This window comes from Prinia subflava, chromosome 10, assembly GCF_021018805.1.
Source record: "Prinia subflava isolate CZ2003 ecotype Zambia chromosome 10, Cam_Psub_1.2, whole genome shotgun sequence".
Lineage (NCBI taxonomy): Eukaryota > Metazoa > Chordata > Aves > Passeriformes > Cisticolidae > Prinia > Prinia subflava.
Window position 1 is genome coordinate 10,441,635 of NC_086256.1, and position 15,402 is coordinate 10,457,036.

At 50.7% G+C, this 15,402-nt stretch overlaps 1 protein-coding gene across 9 annotated transcripts in view; it reads right to left on the reverse strand.

Moving 5' to 3' along the window:
• Positions 1–14,827, reverse strand: part of ST3GAL3 (ST3 beta-galactoside alpha-2,3-sialyltransferase 3) — a 182,780-nt gene extending 167,953 nt beyond the window's left edge. For 2 of the 9 annotated variants that reach the window (XM_063407267.1, XM_063407266.1), the window contains exons 1-2: positions 3,837–3,975; positions 2,971–3,115 (exon numbers count right to left, since the gene is read on the reverse strand). In XM_063407267.1, coding sequence (XP_063263337.1) covers positions 2,971–3,085 — 115 coding nt within the window. In that variant the 5' untranslated portion in view covers positions 3,086–3,115; positions 3,837–3,975. The other 7 variants (XM_063407265.1, XM_063407262.1, XM_063407268.1 and 4 more) reach the window with 7 other exon arrangements.
• Positions 14,828–15,402: the final 575 nt, after the last annotated feature.

Consider the following 15,402-nt stretch of genomic DNA (forward strand, 5'->3'; position numbering starts at 1 on the left):
ATACTTTAGCTATTCATTTACTTTAGCAGCTAAATACACAAACATCCAAGTGCAAAGAAGACTAGTTTACACACTAAAACATTTACCATTCAAATTCATCCATGACAATGGTATGCACAGGCATCTTCTAAAACATTAAGTGAACAAACCACACAAGCAGCAGAAGTGTTTTCCACCATACTCTACAACAAATTTGTTTGTTTCCATTATCAAATGCAGGTGTCAAGTTTACTCCAACCAGTCTCTGAAGAGATTGCAAGGGTGTCAGGTGTTGGGATCAGCTTAGTTTCATACGTCCTCTAGCACAAAGAATAGAACAAAGACAAATGTCACTGCTGAAGCTAGGGAGTCACTATGAAACAGATGAAAGGCACTGGTCACAAGAAAAGTGAAAATAATTTAATAAGAAGTCAACTCACACAAAATCAATAATCTTTGATTACTAAGGACCCCAAAATTAACACAACTGACTTAGTTTTGCTTTGGGGACATCAGCATTATCTTATCAGTCTTAAGGAAATTTACAAGGTCACACACTGCACTGTAATTCCGGAAATAAAACCACAGCAGTTATCACGCACCAACTGTCTGCTGCACACGTAACTAAGCAAGGCTCACCTTCAGCAAATACAAAGTATAAGTGCCCATTATACATTGTATCAGATTACACATTCTCAAGAAACTCTAATCATCGTTAAGTAAGTAATTCAAAGCTGTCATTTGTTAACTTCCAAATGCTGATTTATAGAAGCTTAACATTAACTCTTCATTTCAAATTTCCCAAAATGGGGTTTTAAATTTGTACTTTAAAGTTGCTTAAGTTCTCCTGTGTTAAATTACATGATAAATAAAATGGGGTTTGATACATTAAAAAAGTCTGAAGACCAACTAAAAACAGGTACCATCTTTACTGTTTCAAAAGTAACATCTGCCCCTTTATACTAGACTGCTGCTTATGCTAATATTTCAAAAAACTTTATCCAATATTTAAGACACAATCCACAAAAGTGTCTAGAAGGAACAACAGTACAGCCTAAATCAATTGTGACAACTAATAAAGAACAGTAAGCTAAATCCTCAAGCTAGCATCATCTCTTTGTACATATGGAAGAAGCTTAATGCAAGCACTGCAACTTCCAAGAATAAATGAACGACACGTTTTACACAAAAGATGAGAGAAAGGGAGAGACACACACCAAACCAAAGGTGTGTTATGTTACCTGACCGTGCTTCTGTCAGAGCATCCTGGGTACCCAAAGGCAGCCAACACACTCAATGGAAATCACTCTAACTGGGCTGCAGCTTAGAGTCGTCTTTCCAGGTAAAAGTGTTCCAGTTAGAGAAAACCACAGCGCCTGCACACAGATTTGCAACACTGCACTGCAATCTAAAGTCACAACAGAACTCCCCAGGGACTGACATGGTGTAAAGTAAAAAACAGCACACAAAGCTCAAGGCACATATCCAAAGAGGACTGCAGAAAGTTAGAACCTTCCTCAGTACCTTGGTGCATAACACATAAACACATAGCTGCTTCTTCACTTGTAACAAAGATCACAAACAAGTTGTGGCATGAAAGGTGTTTTTGCAGGCCTTGGGAAGTCCAACATGATTTCCTTGTGGCATGAAGGAAGTAAAAGATGGTAGGTGGTATAATTTTATAACAGATCATCATGTAATAGCAGATAAGGCAAAACTGTTCTTTTAACCATAACTGTACTTATTTTCCCACAGGAAGGATATGCTACACTTTGTCAACAATAGTGCTTCTTTTCAGAAATTCATAATCAAGATGGTAAACTCCCTCTCTTAAGCACAAATATGAAGAAAAATATCCCTGCTCAAAAAAACACTAGGCATCTCCTTTCACAAATTTCATCTTATAATACCTCTTCTAGTCCAAGGCACATTAATAGTTCTCCTGTCAAAATCAGTGCATCAGCAATAGTGTCACTAAATCATCATCTGTCATCATGCAAAACTTCTTAAGAGCACATAACAACAGATTTGGAGCACGTACAGGTAGAAAAATGCGAAGTTTAAGAAGCATTGCAGCAGAAACCTCTATCAGCATGCACAAAAATGCAACACAGCAAAGAAGAAATTTCACCAGTGGCTTCTTGTGAGTTCTGGATCAGTGTTTCTCAGTTGCTGATCCAGGGAGCAACAGTCAGCTCTGAGACATCTGAAACAGTCTGTGGAACAGCTGCAAGGAAGGCTGGCTTGTGTTTTGGGCAGGAGGGGAAAGGAGGGGATTGTTTTCTTGTTTTTGTATTTTCAATAAATAGTTCTTGCATGCAGGGAAATCAACACAAACAAAAATAAGAGCAGCAACTGAGCAATCAAACTTCAGCCTAATCTCTGTCTCATTGCAACTGTAACCTTCTATGGCCTTACTGCACAGTACAAACCTCAGATTGTATTCAGTGAGGTCAGATGTCTCTTTGAACTTAAAAAGGTTGAGAGACATCCTTTAGATGACAGATATTTGGCAGATAACATGGAAGATAAATGGAAGATGAGGATTTCTCAAGGACAAAGTAAGATGATGAGATAACCACCATACATGATTACAGAAAGAAATCAAAATTCACCAGAGGGAAAAAACAAAACATATCTTAGATATTTTAAGACTTACAGAGGATTCAGGAAACAAAAGCTTCAACATACAAGCTCTTTATTTTGACAATTAGGAATCATAAACTAACAGAATATTCTAAGAACTGAGATTTCTAATAGTAGATTTATAAAGTATGAACCTGCTCTTGTACCCAGTAATAAAAGTAAAGCCATAAAGAGCATTAGGTAGTCACAAATTCGACCCCTTAAGCATACTAAAAGCTCTAGCATTTGAGTGGGCTTAATCACATCCCTCTAATACTACTAAATCAGAACTATCTCACCACTATTGCAACTATTTAACAAATGTTTTAGGGAGCCCAGAAACAGTTGCACCGTTCTCCTACTTACTTGAATCCTCCCATCTGAGAAGGTGCAATTTCCAAGCAGAATAGTACAGAAATCCCAGTACCAGAAAGAGGCAGAGGGCTAGCAGCAGGTTACGCATAAACACCAAGAGTCCCATCTTCACATTAAATCTGCTCTTCTACATGACCTGAGAAAGAAAAACAGGTTGAGGTTGAAGCCACCTTTTCCAACAGGCATCCTCTCCCAAACGTGCCATCCCATACCCACCATAACGCACAGATCCCAAGCCGTGCTCTCCACAAGGCAAACCACACGCGTTCCCCACAGTTTCACACCAGTGAAACACGAACCGCCCCGGACAGCCGCCTGTTCTGGCCGCCACAAGGGTCGGTGCCGCTCCGGAGAGGCGCGGGGGACACCGCCACGCTGAGACAGAGCATCAGCCGCGCTCCTGCCCACTTCAGACAGCCGAGCCCAGCACGGCCCTGGCCGCCGGGGCCTGGCGAGCACCGCGTCCTCCCGACACGCCACAAGCAAACCCACAGCGCCGGGGTGTCCCGCGGGCAGCGGGGCCCGCGGGAGCGGCCGGCGCAGCGCCGGTCCCGGCTGGAGCCCCGCCGAGTCCCGGGCACCCCGCGCTGCGGGGACGCGCTGCCCTAGAGGCGGTATCGGCGCCTGGGGAGAGGGGCTCGCCGGGCCCGGGCAGGACTGCAGCTGTCCGCCAGCTGACAGCTGCCAGCGGCCGGCTGGAGCCTGGGTTTGAACGGGCAGCGGCGTCGCCACCGCCGGGCTGTCCCCGCCTCACCGTGCTCCGCTACCGGCTACGCCGCGCCGCGCCCCGCCGGGCCCCGCTCGCCGCGCCGCCCGCTGTGAGCGGCCCTGCCCGCCCCCCTCCCGGCCCTCCTCACCCGGCCGCCGCCGAGCCCCGGCGCTCGGCCGCCGGCTGCGCCCCCCGGGCGCGGGGCTGCGGGCGCCGCCATGCCGGGCGCGCCCAGCGGGACCCGCCGCCGCCGGGGGGCGCCGCGGCCGCCAATGGCGCGCCGGGGCGGGGCGGGGCCCGCCCGCATAGCGGCCACCGCCGGCCAATGGGAAGGCGCAGGGGGCCGCGCCCCGACCAATCGCGGGAGGCGCCCGCAGCCAATGGCGCGCGGGCGGGGGGGTCCCGCCGGAGGAGCGCTGCGGCAGGGCGGCGGTGCGCGTGCGCGGAGCGCCCGCCGTGCCCCTCAGAATCTGCGCGTGGCGATGGCGCCGGGGGAAACGGCTCGGCCCCGCTTCGCCCTCATGGCCGCTACCGGGCATCGCTCCTCCTCCAAATCCCGGCGCCGCTCCCCAGTCACGCCGAGGCGCCTCCAGAGCACTGCGGTGCCTCCAGGCACGGCAGTGGGTGGCCCCAGCCGGCAGTGCACCCGCTGTGAGGCTCCGCATTGTCACCCCACAGCACTGCACCTTCCGCCAGCTGAGGCATCCCAGCTCCTGCCCGGCCGCTGCCTCACTGCAGTGACACGGCACCGCCCGCCCTCCAGGCACTGCACGGAGTGCGCTGCGTCTCCTTTCAAGTGTTGCACTGCCCCGATGGCTTCTCAGCCCTGCCCCGCTCCACACGGGCAAGCTGCTGCCACGACACGGCAACGCAGCCCTAGGATGCTTCCATCACTGCCCCAACACAGCACCTGTCCCTGCCACTGCCTTCACACCATCCTCCGGCTTCAGCAAACCCTCCCAGCACCGCACACCCAACAGGGTCCTCCCCAGCCCCTGCATGGCTGTGCGCCACCACCGCGGTGAGGCACAGCCTCCACCACCGGACCACACGAGTGGGCACGGATCGCCCCAGCTGCCCTTCCTGCACAGCACGGCTCACGCCACGCAGGCAGTGCGGCTTCCACGCGCTGCCCCGTGTGTTACAGTCTCCACCTTCTCGCTGCACAACTGAGCAGCGCAGGGGCCAGCCTGCACCACACTCCTACCACAGCATTGCCCTCGTTCAGCCTTCTAATGCTCCTTGGGCAGAGAGCAAATGACAAACTCTAATATAACGTCTCTCAGGGATAGAATGGTAAAGGGAAATTATTAGTTATGAGAGAGAAGTCATCTGAAAGGAAAGAAATCGTGATGAATAAACCTGCATCTTTAGTGACCAGCCCAGTGACCTTTCATTTGTCACTGATAACAGAAAGACAATAAAAGGTGATTTTAAGGCAATCTTAGTAAGATAACATCCAGCATGGTGCCAGCTGCCACTGAGGTGAGCCCAGGTGCCGATGTTGAATGACAGACTTGAATAGCACAGAGGTGGCTGAGCATTGCCGGATGACAAAAGGCAGTTGACAAAAGGCAGAGTTCCTGCTGGTCACAGGGAGAGCTGGTAGGGGCTCATACAGCCCCATTTTCACAGCCAAAAACCCCATTTTGTGCTCTGCACAACTGAAGTCAGTGCACGTTGGTTGCTAGTGTGGCACCCACGCAGCCAGGCTTCCAGAGCTACCACGCTCCTCTGCAGAGACACAAGGGAGATGCATGTCACACTGATACGCCATTAGGGTTTTTGGATGCCAACAACAACTTCCAGAGACAGCACAGGAGATCAAGAGACTCATGCAAACACCTAGGCATCACTGGAACCAATATCCCTGTAAGGAGGCATGTGGAGAGGGGACACAACCACATCCATGCAGCCCTATCCATCTGTAAATCTGCCCCCAAGGTGCTGCCCCACCAACCCCCAGCTTGCAAGGCTGACCTGCTCAGGATGCTCGTTGCTCTCACTCATCGGAGGCAGCTCCCTTCCCTCCAGCTTTACGGTGAGCTGGCAGCCAGGGCTGGTACAGGCAGCCTTGTCCTATGGCTCTGGCTTTGCTGCCGGGCTCATTCCTTCCAGGAACCCCACTGACTCCTGTCCCACATCATGTCTGGCTGGAGCCCAATTTTACTTTACAAATGCTTGCTTTATGCCTGCTCCTCATCCCCTCTTCATCCCTCCACCTGCATAAGCTGAGTCTTGTCTCCCTGCCTCTACCGCCCTTATCCCTGTGACACAGAGCTGCTGCCACTGCGCCACATCTGCTCCAGCTGTCCCCAGGCTTCACCTGAACCGCCCCCGACTGTACCGCATTTGAACCCCGCGGTGTGCAGCACAGCAGGTGATCTGATTTCAGTGAGGAGATAAGCGGGGACCTACAGCACAAAGCCAGATAGCGACAAGTCTGGGGCTTGCTCCTGAGTCCGTGTTTGTCACTCAGGAAACTCTAACCCTGTTATCAGGTGTCAGTGTGCTGCTAAGAGCCCAGGATGAAGTCATCCTTCTTGCCAGCCTGGAAAAAATTAGAAGGCAAGTGCTGTGTATCTTGGAAAATCAGGTACCAGTGCCTGGCAGCTGTTCGATGGCCATGAGATGAATTAAGGCAATGATTAGTGGAGTGATTTGATTCAAGTAGCAGGACTTTAGTCTGAACATGTTCCTACTTAGCTTACACATTTCATTCGCAGGCAGATGTCAAGCTGGATGTTGCTAGGAGATAGACAGCAGGGGAATAATTAAGTCTGATTAAATCCTATCATATTGCTGTGCTGCTTTCCAGAATGCTCTGGAGCTTTTTAAAGCCAAACTGACCAAATGATCAGGCAAATGGTCTAGCCCATCCTGCCCAATAAAACCCACTCGCAGCAAACCTGCTGAGCCTGTAGCTACCCATGTGTCTGCAGAAAATTTTCTATAGCAACACTGGCCATGATCTGGAGAAAAAAGGTTCTGGCAGAGGGCATAGCTGGTGGCTGCATTAGCAGATAGCACGAAACAGTTATGACTGTTCACTACTTGGAGCAGGCAGTCCTACCCTTGTGTGCCTGAATCAGTGCTGCAGAGACACTCATGGTGGACTAAGCATGACTTGGACACACCAGCATAACCATAAGCAAAGCTTCCTTCTACCCTTCTTTTGAAAGGAGTCTGCCTGGGGCATGCCAAAATTGCTCTGCAAATTCCCCTCATGTGCATGAGGAAATGCTGAGAGCCACAAGGCATTCCCACTGAACTGACGCCTGCCTGCATTTTCTTTCATGGTGGTTGAGCCACGCACTATGTGGGGGGGACTCATAAATAACAGCTACAGGTTCTTTTCCCACCAGTAAATGAAGTTAGGCTGTAACTATCTGTATCAGATGCCAAATACACACATCAGTTTTCACGCTTCCTTCATAGAGACTTCTAATCTCATTTTGTATCTTTACCCTATAAAAATTACCATTCTAATACTCATGCTATAATCCTTCTCCCCAAATTAAATGTCATCAAATCAGACCCAATACTAATTAATGCAATACTTTATGATTAATTAAATACCACTATATACCACAGCAAAGATCTCTTTCAGTAATGGCTAGACAGAGATTACCTCTGCTGATGCACAGGCTCAAGGAATGCAATCTGGGCTGTAAGACACTTGTAGTTTGTCTTATCTCTCTGACCAAACCTGTTTCTTCTCACACACTCATTATGTAATATTCTTAACTGCAGACTCTGAATGTGATCAGACTATGGAGAACACTACATTTCTGGTGCTCTGGCTACTCTAAGAACTGTTAAACAGCATCAGCACCAGGCCCACACAAAACAAGTTAAAACAACCTGAACTTGGCTCAAAAATTCCATCACCCTCGAGGTGCTTTCAACAGCAAAGAATCACACTTACCACTTCAGGAGCAGATAAATACCTGGAGCCTGCCTGATTGCCTCCCCAAGTGCTTTGCCTGACTGGACCAGGTTTCCAAGGGTCTTCCTCAGATGAAGTGACCCAATGGTCCTGCCTGGCAGTGGCTGTGTGAGTGCAAGCCCCTGGCCAGCACCCTGCTCAGCAGTTCATCTCCTTGCAGTAATTCCAATACACTATGTTTGGTTCACTCATAGTTTCCAAAAGAGAGATAGGCTTGAATTGAAGACAAGCACTGAAGACTCCCACTTTTCTGGGTCTGTTTCAGGAGTCCCTCACCCTCACGTTCAGAAGAGCATCCCACCTCCCTGTGTCTGGCTTCAGCTTTCCGACATACCATTTTATTCTGCCTTCTGCTTGATTAAAGAGCCTTTCAGAGCCTGGCATTTTCTCTTTGTGACACTACACATATGCTGCAAGCAACCCCCTCTCATCCGTCTTTCTGAAAAGCTAAATATACTGAGTTGCTTAATTCTCTTTCTGCCAGGCTTTTCCTCCCACCCTCAAGCCATTTTTTGCATTTTTGCTCTATAGAGCCTCTCTGATTTTCCTGAATCCTTTTCAAGATACAGAATCCCATAATGAGCCTCTCTAATACTTTGACACGGGGATTTAATCTGCTTTTCCTATTCTATGTCTTAAAGGGCTGCATTAGTCCTTCCTACCATAGCATCAGAATAAGCATTCAAGCAGGATTGTCTCTAATCTTTTCCAGAGCCCCTGCTGGCGGGTTAGAACCACCTGTATCTCAGCTGCACATCCAGGAACAGGTGAATGGAGTTTGGTGGCTGGGGACATCTCCACTCCCACACACCTCCCTCACTCCTTCCCTGTCCTAGAATCATGGATTGCCACATTTGGGGGGGCTTAGGGAGCTGAGCTTGGCAGGCCTTAGGAAGATTTGCTGATCCCTGGTGAGCTGTCCAGGAGCAAATGTCCTGCTCACAATAGGTTACTGTGCTGTGAAAGAGAGGAGAGCACAGAACCAAGCAGTGCCTGCTGGCATTCAGGCTGGTTTGACTGTCTGGCAAGTATTTTGCAATGCTTGTTAATATTTGACCCATCCTGTTCAGAGTGACAATGGTCACCGTAGAACCTGTGCACTGACTAGTTACCAGGCTGCACACCATGAACACAGTCTCTTAAAAATAACAGGCTCTATGGAGGTTCCATCTTTAATTCTGCTCCTTAAGAAACCAGCTAAAATAACCTCCACCCTAGCAGCCTCCCCAGTGAAGCCTACCTGAGATCTGGGTGTGAAACAGGGAATCCTGCTCAGCCCAGGTGCCATCACTGGATATCACAATGCACTTCTTCATGCCAGTGCTGCAGGAACCTGGAATGAGCCCAGCTCCAGCTGTGGCTGTGCTGCCTCTCTGAAGCCAGGAGTGCTGTCCTTGAATTTCTGAGATGATTGCTGAATAAACTTGAATTTCAGAGATGGTTAGAACTGTGATGGCCATGAACCTCAATAGGTTCATCTTGAGCTCTCCAGACAGGCATTACCCCATCCCCTTTCATACCATAAAAACAGCTAGAAGAGTCAGGGGAGGCAAGCAGGCACCATCCAGCCACTGCCTCCTCTCAAACAGGAATGGCAGGAGTGACTCCATCTCACATGCTATCACAGAGGAGGGAATTTGGTAAAGCGGTGGCACAAGGAGAGGCTACAGCTCCCCAAACCAGCCCCAGTCACTCTACAGGCCCAAGTAATTTGCAAACAATTTGATGATTTAATCACAGACTCTCCCAAACACGTGTTAATTTTTAATGAATGGTCAGCTGGTAGTAGGACAGAATAATCTGAAGGGTCAAAGCAATGGGCAGAGAAATGGCAGAGAGCCCCAGACTGCCACTGGGTAGGTAAAAGCACAGCTAAGGGCATTCTGAGGCTGTTACACAGGGAAACTACTCCCTAGGCAAAAAGAAAGTTCTGGCTGCTGAGAGCAGGAGCATCTATAGAGAACACTTTGCCTTCTCCACTGCTGTCAATAATGCTGTAGGATTTTCATTAAAAGCATGTATTATAAAGAATTAATAGGATTCAAGTAGATTACCAACTACATGTATTAACAGCTACATTCTAAGATCTGTCAGTGAGCCAAGCTTAATGGGGAAAAATCAACAACAGGAAGCCTGCCTAGACCCCCAGTGACCCCTGGTCCATTCCCATTTAATAGGTCTTAATGTCAATTGTCTGGATGACAAGATGAAGGCTTACAAATTTGGGGCTGACAAAACACTGAACAGGATGCTTGCTGCTACAGCATGAGCTGAATGGCCTGGGAAAATGACAACAGCCCACAGCAGTTATGGGCTGCAAAGGAAGGTTCTTGGGAATGGAGAAGACAGGCTGTACTGCAGAGTGAAGAATCTCCCTGAAAGCTGGGGTGGGAGGTGAAATTAAGGAAAAAAGCTGAGAAAGAGCTGTCCTCGCACAGGACTGTTGCTGTGAGCCTGCAGCACAGTACTTTGGCTCTGAGGGCCATGAGTCAGAGGGGCATGGAGACAATTTCCAAGCAGAGCTACAGCTCTGGCAAAGTCAACCTGAAGTCTGGTCCAGCTCTCCAAACTTCAGCACAGGCACAGAAATCCCAAGGAGCAGCAGCACCACCACACAAAAGGAGCTAAGTGTTGGAAATGTGACAAATAAGCCTGCATGGGATGTGAGGAGTACAAGCTACTTCACTGCCACAGGAGAGGGTCTCCTCACTGCCAGAGGGATCAGAGTACTGGTATGGGCAGAAGGAAGTGCAGGAGCCAAAGGTGAGAAGCTGAAGATGGGAAAAACTCAAGCCTGAAATTAAGTACAGCATGGTCACTGAGGGCTGCAGAGCCAGCCATCCTCACCATGAAGCAGCTTGTAAAAGAAGTTTAGATCTCAACTAGATTCAACAAGTTTAAGGTCTCAAGTTTTTTGACATCTGCGGCTCAGGGACAGAGATGCTGCATGGACATGCTTGCTGTTCTGCCCTGACCTGTAAGCACCCCTCCTGATCTCCTGTCCAAACAGCTCCAGCAGCAAAAAGGAGGCCAGGACTAATTCCTGCATGCCAGAGAAGGTAGTGGAGAAGGTGTGGAGGGCTCTGCCTGAGGACAGTTTTGTTCACCTGCTCTTCCAGCTCATGCACGTCTTTCTAAAAACAGGTACAACAGCCTGAGCTGGCTCTGTGGCATTACACTACCTGCAGCAGTGCTCCTTGCCAGCCCTTGACCCAGGGAATGCGTTGTTTCCAGCCTGGAGCTTCAGTACTTAATTACTTGCACTGGAGCAATCCCTTGTGCACTTCAGCTGGCCTGCTGTGGTGATGGGGCCACTAGCCACAGGCTCCTCTTTTCATCCTGTTCAACCTGAACCTCCTCCCCCTTTGCCCCCTCATGAACTGGAGCCTCTGAACCCAAGTAGTGCACCAGCAACCTTCGTACAACACAGCAACCAGCTCTGTTACTCATACTTGTCTGTCCCATACATGCTCAAGTGAGCTGATGCCAAAACCCAGTGCATAACCACAGCAGCACAAGTGCCTGAGTCAGTGTCCACTTCAGGTTTACAAACCTTCCTCACTTGCGTCACTCTGGTCTCCTCCCCACATGCCCAAAGGAAATGGTCAGCAACGCTGCCTCTGATAAGCAACTCCCAGGGCTTGTCTTGTCTGCAGAGCCACAGACTGCGCCCCTGTGGGTGAGTGCCCCACGCAAAACCCCGTGATGCAGCAAGGGACAGCAACACCTCCCAGAGTGCAGGGCCATGAGCCCAGAGAGATGTCTTGAAGCATCCCACCTTCTACACATCTGAGACCAGACCAAGCATGATGTTCAGGAAAGGGATCAAGGAGATGGGAAGTAACAAGGGCAAGGAGAGGCAGGAGGAAGGGAAAGCACCAGGCACCTTAAATGCTGCCAGTCACTGGGAAGGTGGTGGGAGGAAGTGCTGGTGCTGATGGTGGAGGTGCTTCACGGTTGATCATGAGAACAGCTGCCTGCCTGGGGCCCTGGGTTGGCAGGTAGCTGCCAGCTGAGGTAGCCCTGCCATGTCCCAGTGCCTTTTTTCCCCACTCCTGGGTGCTGAGGCTTATCTGCTCCCTCTTGGGAAAAGGAAGAAAGGAGAGGAGCCACCCAGCATGGCATGGGCCATAGGAGCTGTGTGGGGAGGGTGCAGGAGCTGAGGGCTTAGTTTGCACTGCCCTGACCCCTGTGCTGCAGGACATGGCCAAGGGTTTGTGCTCTGCTGCAGGACATGAACACGCTCAGTTTTGGAGATTCAGCATTTGTGAGATTCAGCTGCTCTTTCAAAAGCAGTGAAGCTGCACAAGTTCAGAGGGAGAAGGATGGTGTTATCCTGCACTAGTAGCTGCTCCCAGCAAGCCCAGAGCCACAGCAGCCTGTCAGTTCTTCCTCTGCTGGGGGAACAGCCCACGCTTCTCCCATTGCAGCAGGTGGCTGCAGCTGGGAGAGGCATTGCACGGTCTGGATGTGGAGTGAGCCTGTCATCTCTCCCTCATCAGCACAGCCAGGCCTAAAAATATCCCAGAGTGGGCTGATGGTGGTTGTGCTACAGTCTCCATTATGCAGATGGAAATGGCTGTTTCCTACCAGAGTGCCTGGGGAAGTGCCGGCTTCTCTGCCCTGCACTGTACAGGATCTTGGGATCCTGCATTGTGCTGCAGAAATCTCCACAGGAGAGAGTTGCAAGGGACACACCTTGGCACAGAGCATTCCAGCCAGGCACAGCATCACTGCTAGGGATATCCTGGCCAGGGCAGACAGCTCCATAGGCTTTGTCCCTCCTGGATGCATGGGACTGAGCAGGGTGAGGAAGAGGGGAGCGGAGTTACGCAGCCCATTGCCATGAGCTCCTAACAGTGAGGAAATGAGGAGCTGCCCAGGCAGCACATGAGGAGTCAGAAATGGACCCAGACAGCTGAGCTGACAGCACTGTGTGTGCAAGCATAGGGGCACAGGGAGCTGAAGGACAAGGTAGCAGAGCAGCCACAGCAGTAGCAGGATGAACCCTCAGCCCACAGGAAAAATCAGAGGAGCACAAGAGCAAGGGGCCAAATTTACAGCTTGGCTAAAATGAGGGCTGGCTGGCTTTGTGCCCTGCAACATGCTGCCAAAGGGCAAAGCTGCCAGCTTCTCCCTTCCCATCCCTGCACGTCCCAAATCCACAGGACCTGACAGTGAGCACAGCAGCTGACACTGAGCCTCGGGCAACTGCCCACCCAATAAACCTGACTGAGTGGGAAAAGCAGCCGAGACTGCTGGAGAAGTCAGGAAGGATGTAGCAGCTCCCGTAGGAATGGCTTACAGGATAAGATCATGAATCCAGCACCAGAAATTCTGGCTCTGATACAGACTGTTGGCTGGCAGGCAGAATCTGATTTCATCCCAGCCTCAGAGGTGTCCCCAGGATGTCACAAGCATCCTTGACCACAAACCTGAAGTGCTGTTTACTCACCTCACCGCAGTGTGCTTTCCTCACATCCTGGGCCAGCAGGGCAAGTCCCCTCACAGCCAAACCTCTCCCGGAATGGTGACCCAGCATCAAGGCCCCACTGACTGGGCAGCACTTTCTAGAGGCACACACTCCAAGCACGGACCTGTGGCACCTCTCCCTGCACCAGACCATTGGCAGCTCCCACAGCTTGCAGGGAGCTGTTGCCAGGGATCAGAGCCCTGAGCAATCTCACCTGTTTGAAGGGCTGGAGGACGGGTTGTGCTGGGACAGCAGTGAGTCCAAAACACCATATGGCCCAGCCATAGCCAGGCATCTGTTCACTGGAAAGTGGAAAGTCTGCCCTAGCAGTACCAGGCACCTCTCCAAAAAGGCTGCACAAGGGCTCTTCTGTCCAGTGGCTAACGGAGGAAGGATTCTCTATGCAGGCTCCAGCCTGCCTGGAGAAGTGGTGGGGATCTGTTGTGAGAGGTGATGATTGTCCAGCCCCCAGGATCACTCCCACAGCCCTAGCCCTGCACTCTCTCTGGGAATGATCTGTGCAGCCTCCACACAGACAGTGCACAACTGGAGGCTGCTTCTTTGCAGTCTGCACAGATGGCCAAAGGACTGATCCAGGTACCCCAAATCTGTCCCCACAAGATGACAGAGAGGACACAGGCAGACAGAAGGGATCCTGGGCAGCTGTCTCAATAAGCAAGGTCCAGGGTAGCAGTGAATGAACCTGGCTCCTGGGGAAAGACCTCCACAGCACACTGTGCCAGTGTAATGCCCCACACAGGCAACAGTCCAGCCCAGAATATGCAGGGCAGTGGGACAGGAGAGACCTCACTACACTGTGCTGGGACCCCTTGAAAGGGCTGCTCTGAAGAAGGTGAGGAGCAAGAAACCCTTCCTCGTGTGCTGGCCCATCAGGTGCTGACGTGCCTGGCTCCCAGCCCAGCAGCTCAGAGTCACGCAGATCCCATGAATGCTGTCCTTCTTCTCCCTGCTGTAAAGCCCTTGGCAGCCCCTCACCCACTTCGACTGGGGAGGGAGAAGAGCCAAGATCTCGTTTTCTATCCTTTCCTCTTGCCAGGCTCTGCACAGTGCTGAGGGCCCAAGACAGGGTTCTCCGTGCTGGTGACTGCACTGCAGATCTCTTCTCCCACACCAGTCACCCTCCAAACAGAGAGGAAGAGCAGGGTTGGCCCCAGCCCCACTGTGTGGACAGCTGAGGATCCAAACAGGATGCCCTGTGCTACCTCTGCCTATGAAAGAGAGAATGGCAGAGTATGAGCATTTACACTTCTGCCAGTCCCTGTGGACACCAGCTGTTAAACTGTGTTTGGAAACATCTATCCAGCTGGAACTGGGAAAGCCAGAGAGGACTCAGGACAGACTCCTCTCTGGCTGCCAACACAACTGCTCTCTTCATCCTGCCTTGGCTCTGCTGAGCCTGGACAAGCAAAGCTGTGTTCCTGCAGCAGAGCCAAGTGGCCTGGGCAGCCATCCACCACAGGCAACCACAGTTCCAAACCACACAGGCTGCTCAGCCCTTTGGTGTAGCTGCTCCCTATCACCAGTTTCCTTGCTCTCCTGTATCACACTACTCCTGTTTTCCATGGAACTGTCTAGAAGTTGCTCACTCCTCTGTACCTGCAACCCATCAGCACCTACCACCCACACTAAAGGCATCCATATCCTGCACCCAGGACACTGTCATTTCCTTTAAATTGCTTGTAACTATCAGGAATGAAGTTTGAGTTAGACCCTGCTGTGAGGATAGGCAAGAAAATTAACCCCGAAGTTGCAGAGATATTGTATTAAGAGAAGCAGCAGCATTTGAGGAAATGAGAGTCCAAGCATATGAACTAGTATCAGCTCATTCACAACCACCTGATCCCCATGTCTGAAAGTGTCTCTGGAGGTCTATGGATACAAAATGCTGCCACAGCTCCCTAAATTCAGCAAGAATGTGGGATTGAGTCACTATACTTCTTGAAGTAGTTTGCTTTGGTCTATAGCACACTTGCTGGGCTGTAAAGACAGGTTTGCCCCTTACTCTACATGGAGGACTTCAGCCTGGGTATGAAAACCAGCCACCCACCTTGCCTACAGCCTGTTAGAGGAGGCAGCTCTTCCCTCAGCCAGCAGTGTGGTAATGGTGAGAGCATCCCAGTTCCTGGTGTGTTGGGCAGCATGAGGGGCCCACGCTGCCAGGCAGTAACTCACTGGAGGTAGAAGAGCCCAGCTAGCAGGACTGTTTCTTTTCTCTCCTGCATTGTGTACTGAAGGTGTTCACAGCCCACTAGAACCATTCATAACTCTGAG